Consider the following 19,636-nt stretch of genomic DNA (forward strand, 5'->3'; position numbering starts at 1 on the left):
CCCTTCCCTTCCCTTCCCTTCCCTTCCCTTCCCTTCCCTTCCCTTCCCTATTCTCCCTCCTCCTCTCTCTCTCTTTCTTTTCTTTTTTTCGTTTTTCCAAACAGAGTTTCTTTGTGTAACAGTCCTGGCTGTCCTAGAACTTGCTTTGTAGACCAGGCTGGTCTCGAACTGCTGAGATCCTGCCTCTGCCTCCCAAAAATGCTGGGATTAGTGTGTACCATCACCGCCTGACTCTTCCTTTGTTTTCAATTTTGTTTTTCTTTCCAGACAGACTTAAAGCAGAGTGTTGAGTATGAGTGCCACCACACCTGGCTTCTTCTTCTTCTTTTTTTTAATCACACAAATTATGTTGTATTATTGCTCTTGTTGGTAGCGTGGACCTGGGAGGGAAGAGCCTAAAAATAGGTAGACTAAAGTCTCATGCAGTAACCAGATTTTTTCAGGACATTAGACAGTTTATAGTCTGAGGACATTTTGAGGGTTTAGCAAGGTCATGTGAGCAAAGTTCACTTTAGTTCAAATTGGATATAGATAGGCACAAGGGCAAGGTCACATGAGTTAGGTTGAACGCAGTCAAGAGGACAACCCGTGTTCAGAGAAGCCATCTGAGTAATTAGTAACGGATGGGGAATCTGAAGTAAACCACTCCTATTTACTACACCTAGGTGGGCATGAAGCACATTCCAGGATCAGCCCATGTGATGGAGGAGCAGAGGATACCGGATGCTTGTCTTGTAGAAATCTCACATAGCTTCACTCATGGACCGTATCTGACAGTGTTGGTTTTGTGGTCCTGTAGAGCAGTGGTTCCCAATCTTCATAATGCTGGAACTCTTTAATATAGTTCCTCATGTTGTGGTGACTACCACACCATAAAGTTATTTTCATTGCTACTTTATAACTATAATTTTGCTAGTGTTATGGATTGCAATGTAAATATCTGTGTTTTCCGATGGTCTTCGGTAACCTCTCTGAAAGGGTTGTTTGACCCTCAAAGGGCTCATGACCCACAGATTGAGAAACAATTCTATAAGTGAAGCTTCTTCTGGCAGATGGACATGGAGGTAGGTCTATGTACTGTAACATATGCTAAGCTGTGGGTGTGAAAGAAGCCGGCACGGTGATGTCCTCTCATGTGAGCACAGTGAGAACCTTCATAGTAATAGTCAATACATAGCACTGTGACTGACAGCCGCAGGTTACTGTCCAACTCAGTCTGCTCTGTGGATGCTGCACCGAGTGCCAGGCGTAGGACTCAGAGTAAAGGATGTGTTTATGATATTTTAGGGAAAGCCTAAGATTAGCTCTTAAAACACTTCTACTAGTCCAAGAAAGTGCCCTGCCTCTGAGCTATACTACTGACTTATATCCCCATCCCAGCTTTGGTAATTTTTGTGCAATTTATTTTTTAGTATTTAGAATAAATGGTAAATGCTGTCTGGTTGCATGCTTCTTTAATTTAAATCACAGTATTAATGGTACTGTGAAGAGACTTTCTTACCACTCTTCAAAAAAATGTCTTGTAGCTCAGGAGACAATGAAGCTATTACCTCTGAAAAAGAAGAGAATGTCTTATCCACATCTGTGAAGCACTTAGAGTTACCTGAGGAGAAGACACCTGAAGTGGCCAAAGAAGCAGTGTTCCCCGAGGGCACGTCCCCCCTCCCTCGGGCCAGTTTAAACAGGGGAAGAAAAGAGATGAACACCGCGGGTCATGGTGCTCACAGCAGCCCCTTCTTGCGGGAAGCCCCAAACTCCTGTTTTTCTCACTCTGAAAGCAAAGTTCAAGCCACAGACAAGAGTGAGAAAGAGCAAGAGCCGATGCCGTCAAAAGAGCGTGCTGAAGTCGATGGTTGGAGTCCTGCAGAGGGAGCATCTCCAAGTAGTTACTGTGCTGAGGATAGTCAAGAAGCTGGTGAGCTTGCAAGTGCTGGGACCCTCCAAAGTGAAAATCCCCCACCTCCTGAAATACTGGAAGAAAGAACAACAGGAAAGAAAAAGACCACTGGAAAACAAAAAAGCAAATCATCTTTGGAAAAGTTCCCAAAACCTGAACCATCAAATTTTGTGGGTGACTGGCCAGTTGATAAGACAATCAGCCAGAGGACCAAAAGGAACCGGAAAACTGAAAAAGGTTTATCTGTACAAAATGACAAAAAGTGTCATCGCCCTCAGTCGCAGACAATATTTGATACTAGGGTGTCTGTGAGTACGGGTCATGTCCCGCAGCGAGGCTCTCCACATGGAAAGGAAGATCTTTCAGAAGTGCCCAGTAGCTGTCAGTATGACCCTTACAAAAGTACCGAGCAACCCTCCTTCAGCACTGTGGGCGACTGGCCCTCACCTGCTTCGTTAGCTCAGAGAGAGCACAGGTCGAGGATACCAAAAGCTGGCTTAAGTGAAATCAGCTTAGAATTTGGAGCTAGTGACAGCGTGGGTGAAATACCCTTGTACCCCACACATGAGGCCTATTGGGGCACAAGCCCTGAAGAACTCAAATCACTGGGTTCCACCCTTCGAAGTTCTGAAGTGCTGCCTAGTAAAACAACTCACGAGGATCAAACTTCCCTGAGCAAAACGATTCCTAGCCAGCACACACTGCCCCTTCCCTTCTCCAGTAGTGCAGCTGCCCTGCCTGGAGTCATGGGACCTCCTCGGTCTCTAGCAGTGGGGGTGTCTGGGATTGTTTCTGGAGTAGATACGAGCACATGTGCCCAGACTGAGCCCCAAGATTTTGCTCTTTTGTGGAAACTAGAAAAGAATAAAATCAGTGTTTCAGATTCTGTCAGAGTGCTAACAGGAAAACTAGATGGGTTTAAGCCAAAAGATTTTACTACTAATAGGAAATTAAATGTTCATGAAGCAATTCCATACAGAGTAATGCATGACAAAAGCACGTATGTGGAAGAAAGTGAGCTCACCAGTGCCGACGAGTCTGAGAATCTTAACATCCTTTGTAAACTATTTGGGTCATTTTCTTTAGAAGCCCTAAAAGATTTATATGAGAGATGTAATAAAGATATTATTTGGGCAACGAGCCTTTTGTTGGACTCTGAGACTAAACTATGTGAGGACACTGAGGTTGAGAATCCCCCCAGATCATATGACGAGTCACAAGTGGGGCCATTCTCTATGGGGCTGGATTTGAAGGAAATTATTGGCCATAGAGGAACCTCAGAAGATCCTAAGTGTTCCGTGTCAGAATTTAACCCTGGGGCTGGTATCAGGAACACTAATGCACAGTCTGCTGGTGATGCAGAGAAGGGAAACTTGAAGCAGGAAGAGATGAGAGCTGTAAATCCTGAAAGCCCTGAGCTCGTAGCCAGACTATTTCCTAATGCTGCTGTAGTTCCTAGCACTCAGGCTGACGGGTCGGGTGTACACAGCTTTAAGCTGCCTCTTTTGCTTACTCCAAAACCTAATGTCCTCAGAGATGTTAGTGAAATGGAGAAGAATGTAATAGCCACAGAGACTGGCGGCAGTGTTCATTCTTTTTTAAATTTATCTGATATTATCAACTCTGCAACAAGCACTTCAAATCCTGACTTAAATGAAGTTTATCTTACTAGCTCGTTGGAAGTAAAGAAAAATGAGAATATTCCTAAGGATTATGTAAAATTTGGAAACATGGAAGAATTTATCAATGAAGATAAACAGGAAATGGAGAAAATTCTAATGCCAGGAACTAGTTTGTCAGCTGGAGTTAGTCGAGAGGATAAAACCGAGGTATCGAATCCCACACCAGTGATGGCCAAATCTCTGACCATAGACTGTCTGGAGTTGGCATTACCCCCTGAGTTGGCTTTCCAACTTAATGAATTATTTGGCCCAGTTGGTATTGATTCAGGTAAGGAAAAAGTAAATTATCTGTGTGTGTGCGCACGTGTGCATGAGCACGTGCCAGCATGTGTGTAAATAGAGAGCGTATATAAGTTTTCGTTTCAGTGGCAGTTATCTCATTGGCTCAATGTGTCAGTAGGTTATATCACATATTTTTACTTAGTGCCTTATATTTGGCATAACATGTTTTTAAAGGATTCAAAACAATTTGAAGTAGAGAATATTTATGTAGAATTTTATATCAGTATATCCATTAATATGTTAGAAGTTTATTTGCAAAAGTGAACTTTGTGTCTTTTGGTGTTATTTCAGATAGATTTAAGGCAGGAAGTAATTTCCTAGAACACAATTACGGAAATCTTAGCTAAAGGAATGTATGGAGCTGAGAGCAACCTAAGTAGATTTGTCACGAAGCTTTGTGTGTGCACCAGCTACGTATGAAAACAATGTCAGAACATAAGAACATTTCATGTAAATAGGAATGTGTTCATGATGATGACAATATTTGGTTTATGCATATGATAGTCGAGTGTGTTGTCTGCAAATGTATGATGAGTAATGATGGTCTTTTTCTCTTTCTCTTCCCTTCACAAGGCTCTCTAACAGTTGAGGATTGTGTGGTTCATATAGATCTGAATCTGGCTAAAGTGATTCATGAGAAATGGAGAGACTCTGTAATGGTTGGTAGCTTCCTTGTATGAAAAGCTAGCTCCCTGTGTTTGTTTTACACATATGCAGATTTAAATACATGTACCCACATGCAGACGTAAATACATGCATAAAATTTTAAAAAATAGTGAAAATCTTAAAAATCAGAGTTTTGTAAGTAGGGAAATATATATATATATAGCTATTCCTAGTAATTTCACTTATATAATTTTATTGTTTTACTTAATTTTAATAACGACTTATAGTGCATGAGAAGAACTGATTTCTAGAGAAAGCTGCTATAACTTTGTAGCTTTATATCCCAGTGCCCGCCCTTTGCCAATCTTTGCTCTGCCTTTGTATGCAGGAGCGACAGAGACAGGAGGAGGTGTCTTGTGGCAAGTGTATGCAAGGTAAAGTACATATTCTGGCTTTCACTTTGTCTTGAGGTTGAAACATGGAGTGAGCCTTTTTGTTTCGTTTTGTCTTTTAAGACAGGTTTCTCTGTGTAAACACTCTGTCCTGGAATTCCCTCTATAGACCAGGCTGGCCTCGAATTTGGAGATCTGCCTACTTTTGTCTCCCAAGTTCTGGGATTAAAAGTGTGCTCCACTACCACTGGCTCAAGTGTGCATGCATGTCTTAACTCATTTTCAATGTGCTTCCACAAAATATGGTACCCAAGGATTTCTAAAATTATATCAAAAAAATTTTGTGTGTGTGTGTGATGCTGTGTGTATGATGGTGTGTGTGTATATGTGTGTGTGATGGTGTATGTGTACAGTTCAGAAAACAGTTTGTAGGTGTCTCTACTATGTGTCCTGGGACTTGAACTCAGGTTGTTAGGTTTACTCATTGAACTCAGGACCTCTGAAAGAGGAGCCAGTGCTCTTAACCACTGAGCCATCTCTCCAGCCCCTTCCAGATGGCTTCTTAAACAGTCTTGTCTCCAGTGATTTCTGTCATGGCAGGTCTGGTGAGAAGGGCCTTCCTTTTGTCATGAATCACTGTTAGTACTTCCTTTGTGCACTCTTCCCTGCAACCAAGGTGCGAAGCTTCAGGTTGAAGATTCTTGGGCTCCACTTTATTTCAGACCTGTGACATGTTGTAGCAGGGAACACTGGCCACACACCTAAGAGTGTATACGATTGATGGACTTTAAAAAAATGAAAGACATAAATTTTGGTTCATCTGGGGTGGGGAGTGGGTTTTGGATAAGATGGGGGAGGCGGGTGAATATGATCTAAACAATCTATGAAATTTTCAAAGAATTAATACAATTATTTAAAAAGAGAGATAAAGCTGACTGAAGGTAGAAGTGACTAAACTGTAGTGTAGTCGGATAAATGCAAGTGGCTGTGGCGACTGTGTGTGTGTACCCTCGGAGAGACAGCGCTGGAGCAGTGTGTGTGTACCCTTGGAGAGACAGCGCTGGAGCAGAGTGTGTGTGTACCCTCAGAGACAGCGCTGGAGCAGAGTGTGTGTGTACCCTCAGAGACAGCGCTGGAGCAGAGTGTGTGTGTACCCTCAGAGACAGCGCTGGAGCAGAGTGTGTGTGTACCCTCAGAGACAGCGCTGGAGCAGAGTGTGTGTGTACCCTCAGAGACAGCGCTGGAGCAGAGTGTGTGTGTACCCTCAGAGACAGCGCTGGAGCAGAGTGTGTGTGTACCCTCAGAGACAGCGCTGGAGCAGAGTGTGTGTGTACCCTCAGAGACAGCGCTGGAGCAGAGTGTGTGTGTACCCTCAGAGAGACAGCGCTGGAGCGGAGTGTGTGTGTACCCTCAGAGAACGCTGGAGCGGAGTGTGTGTGTACCCTTGGAGAGACAGCGCTGGAGCGGAGTGTGTGTGTACCCTTGGAGAGAGCGCTGGAGCAGAGTGCGTCTGTACCCTCAGCAGTGGAGTGGAGTGTGTCTGTACCCCTGCAGATGTTGAAGGGTTACTTGGTAACGCCTATCACTGTGAACTTTGTGGATTGTTCCTTATTTTCAGCATAATTTGCTTCGTATTTATAGTATGCCTCTGTTTTGTTAATACTTGTCAGCATGTCGCTCTTCTGAGTTCTGTGAACAGAAGAGCGGGCTTAAGCGCTGCTCTCCCAGTTGCTCACTACCCAGCATTTACACTTCCAGCACTGTTTTGCTGAGGAGGGAGGGAGTCAAAGTGACAGAAAAGAATGGGAAGCACTGAGCTGATTTCTAGTCACACCTAGATCATTGCTCATTTGAAATATTCCTATATTATCATTTCTTGCTTGTAGTTATATGAAGGTTTATTTTGAAATTTCAAAGTCGTATTATATTTACAAGCTGAAAAAGATTTTAAAATCTCATGTTTCTTTTGTCTTGTGACTAATATTTAATTTGTACATCAATTGCTGAAAACATTACACCACTATTATTCTTGTAGATCCTTTGCTGGCTGGACCTGCTGTTCTTGATAATTCTGAACAAAAATCATCTCAGAAAACAGGCAAAAAGTTATTGAAGACTTTAGTGGCACCTGAGACACCGGATCCCTGGAACACTCAAACAAAGAAGGTTTCACTGCGAGAAATAATGTCAGAAGAAATCGCCTTACAGGAGAAACATGATTTGGTATGGGTTGGCACGATACTAATCTGTGGTCTCTGTGGTGTTGTTTCGCATGTGATTTTCATTTAATTCTGTGTCTCCTGCTCTGAACTTCATATTTAACCTGTCTCAAGCCAATATTGAAACTAAAAAATGTTTTAAGTAGAATCTAGGTGAGGCTTTGTTTCCTGCTAGTTGGTACTCTGACATACACAGTTCATCTATGCTAAGTATGGGTTCGCAAGCTCTATTATTGTTAGTTTTTACATTTACTTCTGTAATCTTTTACTTATAGAAAAATAATGAACTCTTTCACTTGCAGATGTTATCATACATTATTTAGTAATAATAGTTGTATTGCTTTGTAAGGATGTGCCTATTTTTAAATTTTAAGACAAAAAATTTAGAGAAAAAAATTCAGAAGCTTCAGAATTTGTATTACAGTTCAGTTTTCTTCCTTCTACTCTTCAACTAGAGTTCAGATAGAGAGTTTATTTTAAATCTGATATACTTTTTGCTCTTACTTCAGTGTACTTATTTGAAGCCATTGGTTAATTCGATTTCTTTTATATTTCTTTTCAACTTTTTCTTTTTTAATTTTGAAAGTGAGAACTAAAGAATTTAAAAAGTAAAATATTAGTCCAGTTAAGGGCAAAGTGATTCTTAAGTGGGGACCGAGGTGTCTTCCACTTCACTGTGTCTGGTGCAGGAGGAGCGAAAGTGTTCTTCCTGCTCCCATTGGCTTCGTAATTCCTACCATTGCACCCATGTGTAAAGTAGTTTCAAGCAGTATCTTACAGTTTTACTGCAGTTTCAGATAGCCTTCTTAATTTATGTGTAGCAGGCTGGAGAAATGGATTCTCTCTCTCTTTATGTACACAGTGTTCTGCCTGCATGTTTGCCTGCACTCCAGAAGAGGGCACCAGATCTCATTACAGATGGTTGTGAGCCATCATGTGGTTGCTGGGAATTGAACTCAGGACCCCTGGAAGAGCAGGCAATGCTCTTAACCTCTGAGATATCTCTTAAAAGAAATAGGAAAGTCTGATTTTAGGCTTGAATAATGTAATAGTTTTGCTGAAATGCCATTTCTATCACTGAAACTTACCTTTTGTTTCTGACCTGCCTCATAATCTTTCTAGTATTTAACAAATGAATGTCTTTTGACTTTACAATTTAATGCATTTTTTCTGTCAGTAATTTTTCCTTTTTTTTTTTTTAAAAAAAAACCAACAAATTGGGTAACAGAAAGTAGACAAGAACTGGGTGGCAATGGCACACACCTTTAATCCTGGCACTCTAGGAAGCAGAGGCAGGCATATCTCTGAGTTCAAGGACAGCCTTGTCTACAGAGTGAGTTCTAGGGCAGCCAGAGCTATGTAAGAAAAGTAGACAACTTGGTTCAAAGAATATTCTTTTAAGGAATCCTCACTTTAGATGAAGCCTTAGTAAGGGAATTTCTTGATGTTTCCTTTGCACTACTCCAAAGGAGAAAATACTCTTTTGTGTAGCTCTGGAAAAAAGAAATACAAAGCAAACATATGTACTAAGGACTAAAACATGAACATTAATTGCAGGATGATGAGATCTTGAGTTTATAGTTCATCGATGTTAGAATTCATAGTTTCTGTTAGAATTCTTTTTTTTTTTTTGAGACAGGGTTTCTCTGTAGCTCTAGGGCCTGTCCTGAAACTAACTTTTTTAGACCAGGCTGGCCTGAAACTCAGATATATCTGCCTCTGCCTCCTAGAGTGCTAGGATTAAAGGCGTACACCACTATTGCCAGGCCATATTATGATAAAGAATCTTTATCATAATCTTAGTTTAGAATTTGAAAGAATTCTAGGGACTAGGAAGATGGCTCAGTGAGTAAGAATATTTGCTGCCGAGCATGAATACTTGAGTTCAGATCTCCCAACTGTGGAGAGCCTGTCTAAAGGGAAGAAGGTAGAAAGAGAGAGAGCCTCCACAGGGAGCATGCAGTGCAATCCGTAGATGGGTGGGCAGAGAAAGGATGTATTTTAGGAAAGTTCATTTAGTCTGACAGTTTTACTTTATTTACTTAAATTTTAACTTTTTGTGCTTGGATCTCAACATACAGCCGAGACTGTCCTGAACTCCCAGCATTTTAGGTGTGTGCAACTCTACCTGGTGGAGTAGTGCTCAGGATAGGCAGCTTCATGGACTGTGAAAATACTGATACTCATAGGTTATTTTTGAGTAAATGTATTTGTGAAAAATTTTTAAGTAATTAGGAGCTATAAGGTTTTCTGTCAACCTGAATTTTACAACCTTTATACATTGTAGTTTCTGCCCATTGAGGAGAGTGTATTTGTGAGGACGGTCACAGCCGCACACAGTATCCCTTAATCAGGACTCAGGGAGACATTTCTCTCAGCTTTCAGTACCAGAAAGCTGTACTTCTCCTGAGTAACTGGTTTGTTTTAAATTTATGAACACTGAGAATGTTTCTTTCCCTTTTGCTTTGGCCACTAAGGGGGCTCAGAACTGAATTTGTAGCAACTCTACAGGATTTTATGGCATGGACTTATACACTAATTTTATCCTGTATTCTTGCCTTCATTTTCTCTAATCTTTGACTTCATTTATTTATATCCTATTTTTTAATAGACAGTTATACTGATCAATGATGAATAATGTCCCAAATAAAGCATCATTAGGTGATTTGTTGTATGGATATCATAGTGTATTTACACCAGCCTAGTATGGCCTTAAGCTGTATGGTACAGCATATACCAATCAATATGAGGGTCCTCATTTACTGAAGCACCGTTTTGTGGTTCATGACTGTATATGTAGCTTCTCCTTGTTACATCATTTAGTGGACTGTTTTGAGATTGTGTATGTATGTGTGTATATGGAACTGTGTGTCTTTATGAGCGCCTTTGAATACTTGGCAAAATGGGATATAAATAAATAGTGTAAGAATACTTATATTACTAACTTCCGCCTTTGATCAGCGAGGAAAGGCTGTGATTGCTTATAAATTGTTGGTGTTTTTGCAACAAAATAATTAGGCTTTTGTTCAGTATTGTCTGGCTTATAAATTTCATCATAAGGGTGATTCTTTTCTGTTTTGTTTTAGAAAAGGGAGACACTTATGTTTGAAAAAGACTGTGCCACTAAACTAAAGGAGAAGCAGCTCTTTAAAATATTTCCAGCCATTAACCAAAATTTCCTGATGGACATTTTCAAAGATCACAAGTGAGTGCTAGATGGACTGGCTGTGATTTTTTACTCTAATGTCACTGGAAGTATATCCCAAACAATCTCATGTTCATTTTTCTGATTAAATATAATATAAATAATTAAGTTTAGATTTAATATATATAATACAGAAAGTGAAAATTTCTAGCCATTTGTATTCCTTGTTCTTTTTTTCCTTAATTTTTTACCTTTTCACCACGAGAAACCTGCCCAGATAACATGGGACTGAGGCAGACGGCTCTTTGATTTCATTTTTAAACTAGAACCTCGTGGTGTTCAGTTTGTTACAATATAAATACCGGCATGGGGGTATTTTATCTGTGTTTGATTTTGGAAGGAAATTGAAACTTTATAATTCCCCAAAAGACTGATGGAATATAGATGATAAAAGAGAATCAGTGCAGCTGATGTGCCTCATCATGTAGGCACAGGCATGCACTAGATAAGCCTGACCCCAGAATAAATAATTAGAAGAAACTGAGTTGTCATGTTACCACCTCCACCTACTACTTTGGTATTAGGGATTAAGTCTAGGACCTCACACACTTTTTTTTTTTTTTTTTTTGAGACAGGGTTTCTCTGTAGCTTTTGGTTCCTGTCCTGGAACTAGCTCTTGTAGACCAGGCTGGCCTCGAACTCACAGAGATCAGCGTGTCTCTGCCTCCCGAGTGCTGGGATTAAAGGTGTGCACCACCACCGCCCGGCCTCTTTTTTTTTTTAAATTAAAATCTACTGATGGTCTCATGTATCCCCAGGCTATCATTTAAATTTGCTGGGTAGCTAAGCATGACCTTGAACTTCTGACCTTTTTCTGATTACAGGTTTCTGCCTTCATGGCCAGTTCTAAACAATTCCAGGGATGAAACCCAGGACTTCCTGCATGTTAGACAAGTGCTCTACTAACTGGGCCACATCCCCAGCTCAGTTAATTTTGACTGGTATATAAACACAAAAGTGTGCATATTAATGAGTCATAGATTGTTTTTATGAATGTGTGTACTGTGTAGTGCTTAATGAGGTTAAACATATTTTTTCTAAACATCTGAGTTTTTTGCTTATTCATTCATTCAGTTATTTATTGTGTGTGCAAGCAGTAAGTGTGGAGGTCATGGCTCTTTCTTTTCAACATGTGGATCCTGGGAATCAAACTCAGGGCATCAGATGTGGCAGAAAGAATCTTTGTCTGTTGATCTATTGTACCTGCCCATTATTATTATTACTAAAAACTTTCCAAGTAATGGACTAGAGATATGACGCAGTGGTGAGAGCAGTGGCTGTACTTGCGAGGACCAGGGTTTGGTTGGTAACACCCACATGGTAGGCACCAGGCAAGCATGTGGTGCATAGACACATGCAGGTGAACCATCCATACACATAATAAAATAGAAAAGATCCTTAGTATTGTTTAAAATTTTTTTTGACAGCATTAAGGAGGCAGAGGTAGGCGAATCTCTGAGTTTAGGTCTGCCTGGTCTTTGTAGCAAGTTCCAAAGCAACCAGGGCTATATTGTGAGATCTATCTTAAAAAAAAAAATAGGACCCAATTATTATTTTTCCTGAGATTTCCTAGAGGTTCTTCTTGAATCTTCGAGTACATTAAGTTTCAATATTAAAAACTTAAAATAAGCCAATTTCTTACACTTTAAAATTTTTAAAAAAATATTTTTTATGTATCTGAGTGTTTGCCTACATGTATACTCCTTATGTGTCTGATGCTCACAGAAGGCTCAGAGGGCATTAGCTCCTCTGGAACTAAAGTTGCATGCTGTTGTGAAAATCTGGATTCTCCTCAGAAGCAGCAAGTGCTCTTAACCACTGAGCCATCTCTCCAGCCCATTTTTTATATTTTTAGAAATTGCTTGAATTTATACCACAGAACTTTCATTTTCTTTTATTAACATTATATTTAAACAGCTATTCACTGGAACACACAGTACAGTTTCTAAACTGTGTTCTTGAAGGAGACCCTGTGAAAACAGTTGTCGCTCAAGAATGCGGTCACCAAAATGAGAATATCACTTCTCATACTGCACTAAAATCAAAAGAGAAAAAGGTATGGAGGAGTTAGATCTTGTATTCTTTTGGCAAATAAATGTATATGAAAATATGATTTGTTGCTGGGTGGTGGTGGCTCATGTCTTTAGTCCCAGCACTTGGGAAACAGAGGCTGGTAGATCTCTGAGTTTGTTTTCAAGACAGGGTTTCTCTGTGTAGCTCTGGCTAGCCTGGAACTCTCTATGTAGATCATTCTGGCTTTAAGATCTGACTATCTTTGGGATTGAAGGTATGGGCCACCATGCCTGACTCATAATTAATTTTTTGAAGAACATGGTGATGTCTATTTCAAGTCTCTGCAGTCCCAGGGTCTAAACAAAATATTAGTGAGGAAATTCTGTACCCAACTGTTAATTATGTATTGGTCAGTACTTGCAAACCTTTCTTCCCTTATTTTTATCAATTAGAGATTATATGTGTGTTATATAATACATACACTATTTTGTAATATTATTGACTGAGATTTCTGTCCTGTCTAGTTCCCACAGTCGTTAAGTCCCGAAGAAATCACACAGAGGTCTACATTAGTTATAAACTGATTGGCCCATTAGCTCAGGGTTCTTATTAACTCTTATAACTTATATTAGCCCATTATTCTTGTCTATGTTAACCACGTGGCTTGGAACCTTTTTCGGTGAGGCAGTTATATCTTGCTTGCTCTGTGGCCAGATCAGGACAGCAGACCAAGCTTTCCTCTTCCCAGAATTCTCCTTTCTCACCTCTACTTCCTGTCTGGTTGTCCCACTTATACTACCTGCCTGGCTACTGACCAATCAGCATTTTATTAAAATACAATTGACAGGCTACAGACCATTGTCCCACAGCATAGTATTACTATAAATTAAGTGGTAGACTTTAAGATTTTAAACCTATGTGTCACAGTAGATTGTTTTATAGAGTACATTATAAATATAATTCTTGGTAATATTTCTAAGCGAAATGATAATTTCCAAGTTGCTACATTCAAGTAAGTAACCTCAATCAAATAATTATATCAATAAAAACATTTTTAGAGTATTGAAAATTATGGTTTTGTTTAGTTTTCACTTTGAATACACATAAAATGTTTATTAACTTACATAGTAGGACATGTATGACTTATAATACTTTTAAGGTTTCGAAGAAACGAATTGAAACCTATATCTCTTAAGATAAAGCTAAGACTCTAGGTGGTGGCACATGTCTTTAATACCAACACTCAGGAAGCAGAGGTAGGAGGATCTCTGAGTTCGAGGCCAGCCTGATCTACGGAGCGAGTTCCAGTTCCAGGATGGCCAGGGATACATAGAGAAACTGTGTCTTGAAAAAACAAAACAAGGAAAACAAAACAAAAAACAAAGAAAAAAGATAAATCTAAGACGCAGATGGCTGTTTGCAAACAGTTCTATGCAAACAGTGAAGAATGGAATCTGTGAAGACTGAGTTGGCTTAGAGATCTCTGTGTTTCATTTGTTAAACATTAGTTTTTGATAGTCTAAAAACATTTGAACATACTGAGAATATTATCTTTAAAAAATAGTTTTCTTCCTTAATGGAAAACATATAGTCAGCTTGAATAATTACTATTTTCATTATCTTGTATTTTACATTAGAAACTTCTATAAGGATCTCTTTTGGATAATTACATCACGTGCACATGTGGGTGCATACACAGAAGCACATTTTGTTGCTGTGTTTGGATTCTGAGAGAGGATCTCACTACGTAGTTTATACTGTTCTCAGTAAAATTGCTTGGCCTCCATGCTACTGAGATTTTAGGTACAGGTTTTTTCCTAAAAGGTTACTGATTTTTCTTACCACAGTGGCTGATGGTAGGTTGAAACTGACTCATAAATGTATTTATGATTTTTTACTATTGGTCATGCCATCTACATGAGGTGTTCTTTTCTTTCTTTCCTTCCCCTCCCTCCTCCTTCTTTTCTTCTTCCTCTCCCTCCCCTCCCCCCTCCTCCTCCTTTTTTTTTTTTAATGGGTCTGAGTTACCTCACTCAGGATGGCTTTTTCTAGTTCCACAGTAGCTCTGCAACTTTGTACTCCCATCATCAATGGGGGAGTGTTCCCCTTACTCCACATCCTCTCCTGCATAAGCTATCATTAGAGTATTTGAACTTGGTCATTCTGACAGGTATAAAATTATAAATGAAAGTTTCTGCCCCACCTTGGCCTTTCAGTAACAAAGAAATACACAGAGTTTTAAAATAATTATAAACTGTTTGGCTTATTAGCTCTATCTATCTATCTATCTATCTATCTATCTATCTATCTATCTATCTATCTATCTATCTATCTCTATCGATCTATCAGATCTATCAATCTATCTATCTATCTTTGAGACAGAGTTTCTCTGTGTAATAGCCCTAGCTGTCCTAGAACTAGTTTTTGTAGACCAGATACACCTGCCTTTGCCTTCCAAATGCCGGGATTAAAGGTGTGCGCTACCACTGCCCAGCTTCTATTTCAGTTTTTAAGCCTTTAACGTTTTCCTTCACCTATTTGATTGCCTTTTATTGGTTTTAAGGGATTTGTTGATCTCTTCCAATTTTTTGTTTGTCTTTTCTACCATTTCTTTTAGGGGAATTTTTCATTTCCTCTGTAAGGGTCTCAGTCATTTTCATAAAGTAATTTTAAGTATCCGGCTTCATCTGTGTCGGGATGTTCAGGTCTTATTGCTGTAGAACCACTAGTTTCTGGTGTTGCTGTATTGCTCTTTGTGTTGTTGAGCGTATTCTAAGCTCGTTGTCTACCCATCTTTTCCTCCAATTGGTTTGGGTGGAGCCTGTGCTTCAGGAGGTCCCTTTTCCTTCAGTTGGTGTGGCTTGGAGCTGTGGCTCCATTGAATGGTCCTTCAGTTGCAGGCAGGACTGAGCCTCTGGTGATTGTTTCTCCAGGTGTAAATGGGCCCAAGACTCAGATGTTGCTCCTCTAGATGCAGGCGGGGCAACAGCTTCGGTGGTCACTCCTCCAGGTGCAGAAAGTATTAAGTCTCCAACTATAACTGGTCTAGGTGCAGGTGAGGCTGAGTCTGAGACTCCACTGGTTAGATAGTTTCTGGAGGCTCTTGCTATTACCGTGATCCACTGGGCCCACAGCGAGTGGTGACGCTGTCTCCTGGCATGGCACAGACCCAAGGGGACGGTAAAACTATCTCCCTGAGTGACTTCTCTCTCTCTCTTTTTAATTATTTGTTTTTAATTGGCTTTTAAAAATGGTAAGTTGAAAATTATCAGTTACATTGAAACTTTTTGTTTAAAGCAAGACCTGTCTAGCTGACTTATATTCCTCACGCAGTCAAGAATGACCTTGAACCCTTGCCTCTGCCCTTGAGTGCTGGGAGGATGGGTGTGCAACACTATCCAAGACTTTGGAACCTTTTGGATAGGCTTCACCACAAACCAAAAGTTGGATTTCTATGCTGATTGCATTCCTACAACTCTCTATCTTACCTTCTATCTTTTGGCTTGATTTATGTCCTGATTATATTTTAATGATTTTGAAGAACATTTCAGTGTTTCCTAAAAGTGATTAAAGGAGATAATGTTACTGACATGGAAAAGCTAGTGGTAGTATGTGCTTGACTTAAAGTGTAGACACTGAGGAAAAAGATGTCTAGTTGTTCATTTTGTTTCTTTTTTCTCTTTTTCTTTCTCTCTCTGTCTCTCCCTCTCTCTCCCTCTTATCCCTCTCCCCCTCCCCCCTTTTTGGAACTCTCCATAGACCAGGCTAGATTGTATTGGCCTTAAACTCAGAGATCTGACTCTCTGCCACCAGAGTGCTGGGATTTAAGGTGTGCACCACCGTGCCTGGCTGGTTTTACTTTTGTTCAGTCTCATGTACAGACTGCCTCCAGTTACTGTGTAGCCAAGTGTGTCCTGATCTTCCTGCCTGTTTATGACCATACCTCCCTCAACACATCTGATTGTGTGATTTTCTTGCTTTTTGCTCCCCAGTTAATTTCTAGGATTACAGACTTGTACCATCAAGCCTGGCTCACAGCCTAGTTTATATATGCATTTTCTGGTGATAAGACATCCATTTTGCAGTTATATTTGTGTATTACGTATTGTGGTTTTTCTAGGCAAAGAAACAGAGAGAGACTGATGATATGGCAGGGGACTCATCTTTCCAGGATTTTGAGTACCCCGAGTATGATGACTACAGGGCGGAGGCTTTCCTGCACCAGCAGAAGAGGATGGAGTGCTACAGCAAGGCCAAGGAAGCCTACCGCATGGGGAAGAAGAATGTGGCCACCTTTTATGCTCAGCAGGTGAAGTGGAAAACTGATTACAGTTTGTTTACCAGTTCAAGTAGTCTGAAGTGCTTGATACTTACACTAAGTTTTGGCTTAACAGTTGTTTGGGAAGGAATATAGAGATTATATAAGTGACGTATAAAGTGGGCTAATACGAAAGAGTCCTGTGACTGTGGAATTTGTGTGCTTTGCTCAGGCCTGTCGTTGCTTGTGTAGTGTAGCTTCACGAGCTACAGCCGCTCTTCCGTCGTCAGTGTGAGCTGCTCTCATCCACCCCTCTATTTTGCTTTTCCTTTCCTTTTCTTTTTTTCTTTATCTTTTATTTTGAGACTGAGTCTCACAAAATTATCCAGACTGGCCTTGAACTTGTGATTCTTGTGCCTTAGGTCCCAAATTCCTGGGAAGATGGCCCTTTACCTCTAGGCTGGGAGATTATGGCTTGTTCTCTTTTCCTTTAGATTAAATCAGATCATCTAGTGATCTCCTGAGCATTTGTTATTCAGTAGTATGTCTGAACATGAAGTTTCCTGAAGGAAAGAAAGCAGAAAAGTTTGTCTTAGGCTGGAATCACATGAGTCTTCTTACATTGTCTATAATGTTTGGATTTTAAATAAGGCATTTTATTTGCTTACTTATTTGTGTGTGTGTTGTGTTATTTGTGTATGTATTTGGTATGAGCACAGGAGTTTTTGAATGCATATTCCTGTGCATACAGATGCCAGAGGAGGACACCAGTTATCTTCCATTATCACTTTCCATTTATTACTGTAAGACAGGGGGAACTAGAAGCTTGCCTTTTGAGCTCTGGAATCTACCTGTCTCTTCCCCTAGTGCTGCGGTTAAGACAAATACGAGTATGCCCAACTTTTTACATTGATACATTGACTTGAACTCTTTGTCTTCAAGCTTGCTGTGCAAGTGATGTTAACCATGAGCCATCCCCCTAGCCTCCAAGCATCACTTTTATGTTACAAAGAGGAAAAGGATGGTAATATTTTTCAAGAGAATAAAATTTCTGGGCTGGCCTTTTTTTTTGCATGGTCATGTAAGAAGTACCCTTTTTATTTTTGTGGCTTCATACGCTTAACTCTTTTGTTGACTAGAAGGTGTCATATTAGTATAGCCCTTTGAAGCCTGACAGCAGACCTTGTGGGGCGGATAAATAGAAGAAGGTGTTGAAAGGGAGCATCAAGTTGTGGCCCAGGATTATCAAAGAATACACTTTATTAATCAAGCATTAAACCATTTGGTTCTTTCTTAAGCTAAATATTGTTAAGTTTCCTATTATGATTTTTGTTTAAGAATTTTTTATTTTTACTTTAAAAACTATGATGGAGTAGTTTAAGAACCATATTATTTAGTTACTGAATTTTTCCAAAGTTTGGTTCATCTTTGTCCTTTAGCTTGTTACATCAAGATGTTAGATGTTCTGTTTTTTTCATTTAGGGCACTTTTGCTTCTTGACTGTCTAAATCAACTGTTCTCAACCTATGGCTCACGAATTGAAACATGCATGTCAGATATTTACATTATGATTCATAACAGTAGTAAAATCATAGTCATGAAGTAGCAAAGAAATAATTTTGTAGTTAGGGGTCACCACAACATGAGAAAATGTTAAAAAGGTCCCAGCATTGGAAGGGTTAAGATCCACTGGACTAAGTGGTAGTTATCATAAGTGGCTGTTGGTGATGTGTTATGATTAAAGGGCAGTCTTCACGAGCAGAAGATGAAAGAAGCCAATCACCTCGCTGCTGTGGAGATCTTTGAGAAGGTCAATGCCTCTCTGCTGCCACAGAATGTCTTAGACCTGCATGGGCTGCATGTGGATGAAGCTATAGAGCACCTGACAGCAGTTTTACAGCGGAAAACAGAAGGTAGGAATGTGCTCATGTCTTAGTGTTGATAGACCTTGCCACATGCAGAGGATCTGTCTGTGCAGACTGGGGCTGTCTGTGATGTTAAGATCTCCTTCTCGGAATTATTTATATCTCGTAAAGAATGAGGTACAGTGTAATGTGGGAATCCTCTGTGACTGATAAGTGGGACTTGTCTTGACTATCGTCTGCAGTAGATGTTTGTTCAGTACAAAAGTAAGGAGATAGGGTTTTTGCAGAATTGCTCCCACAGGCAGGCTGTCTACGTGCCTGCAGTGTCCCTGCTCCTTCCTTCTGCTGGTGTCTAGTCACACAGGTCAGGAGGAGAGGTTCCACCTGTAATTTCCTAAATTCTGCATCTTCCCATGGTCTTCGCTAGAGATCTTGAAGTGTCATGTTGGTATAGCATCTTGCTTCATTTTCATTATCAGTTGGTAGTGTTTCATAGAAAGCTCAATCTATTTGAGTTATCTCGGACACTGATACTGGAAGTCATCTGTTTGTCATTACTGGAGAAATTTTGAATTATAAAGATGTCCTACTTTATCTGTACATTTATCAATTCAGTCGTACCACTTGTGATGAAGTAGGATTGATATGTAAGATTGAAAATTCATCAACTTATTCTGAGACATTGCAGCTATGTTGAAGAGGCTACAGAATAATATAAGAAATGCCCACAGACCAATGAATCCCATAAAAACTATGTTGAAGAGGCTACAGAATAATATAAGAAATGCCCACAGACCAATGAATCCCATAGCATGTGCAGGCGGTTTACTGTTTCTCGTTTTTAAAATGCTTCCTATTAGACTTCTCTCAGTCTCTTCTCTACTTTTCTTTTCTATTGGAAATCAACATCGTAAAATTTATTCTATATCCTTCCTACCCATTAAAATATCTCCTCTATTTATGCAATACCTCTCTGTTCAATATATACAATTCCTTTTCTGTTTTCTCCATCTTATTTTTTGAGGTGGGCTCTCTTACCGACCTAGGACCTTGTTGATTTTCCTGGGCTGAATAGCCAGCAAACCCAAGGACCCTTCCGTCTGCATCTTCCCAGTGCTATTACAGTCAGGCACGACTCACTGCTCTGAGCTTTGCATGGGTGCTGGGTATTGACTTCGGGTCTTTGTGTTTGTGTGACAGCACTGTATTTTACTTTT

The 19,636-nt window shown here is 40.0% G+C and overlaps 1 protein-coding gene across 8 annotated transcripts in view; it reads left to right on the plus strand.

Annotated features, from left to right (window-relative positions):
* N4bp2 (NEDD4 binding protein 2) overlaps window positions 1-19,636 on the plus strand; it is a 330,918-nt gene that overhangs the window by 301,547 nt on the left and 9,735 nt on the right. For 7 of the 8 annotated variants that reach the window (XM_050149857.1, XM_050149858.1, XM_050149859.1 and 4 more), the window contains 8 exons: window positions 1,527-3,847; window positions 4,435-4,520; window positions 4,856-4,901; window positions 6,895-7,082; window positions 10,165-10,283; window positions 12,201-12,339; window positions 16,417-16,605; window positions 18,299-18,467. In XM_050149857.1, the coding sequence (XP_050005814.1) occupies window positions 1,527-3,847; window positions 4,435-4,520; window positions 4,856-4,901; window positions 6,895-7,082; window positions 10,165-10,283; window positions 12,201-12,339; window positions 16,417-16,605; window positions 18,299-18,467 (3,257 nt within the window). Of the gene's footprint in view, window positions 1-1,526; window positions 3,848-4,434; window positions 4,521-4,855; window positions 4,902-6,894; window positions 7,083-10,164; window positions 10,284-11,107; window positions 11,225-12,200; window positions 12,340-16,416; window positions 16,606-18,298; window positions 18,468-19,636 lie in introns of those variants that run through there. The other variant, XM_050149864.1, reaches the window with a different exon arrangement.

This window comes from Alexandromys fortis, unplaced genomic scaffold (genome assembly GCF_014885135.2).
Source record: "Alexandromys fortis isolate MF-2015 unplaced genomic scaffold, M_Fortis_MF-2015_v1.1 scaffold_0, whole genome shotgun sequence".
Lineage (NCBI taxonomy): Eukaryota > Metazoa > Chordata > Mammalia > Rodentia > Cricetidae > Alexandromys > Alexandromys fortis.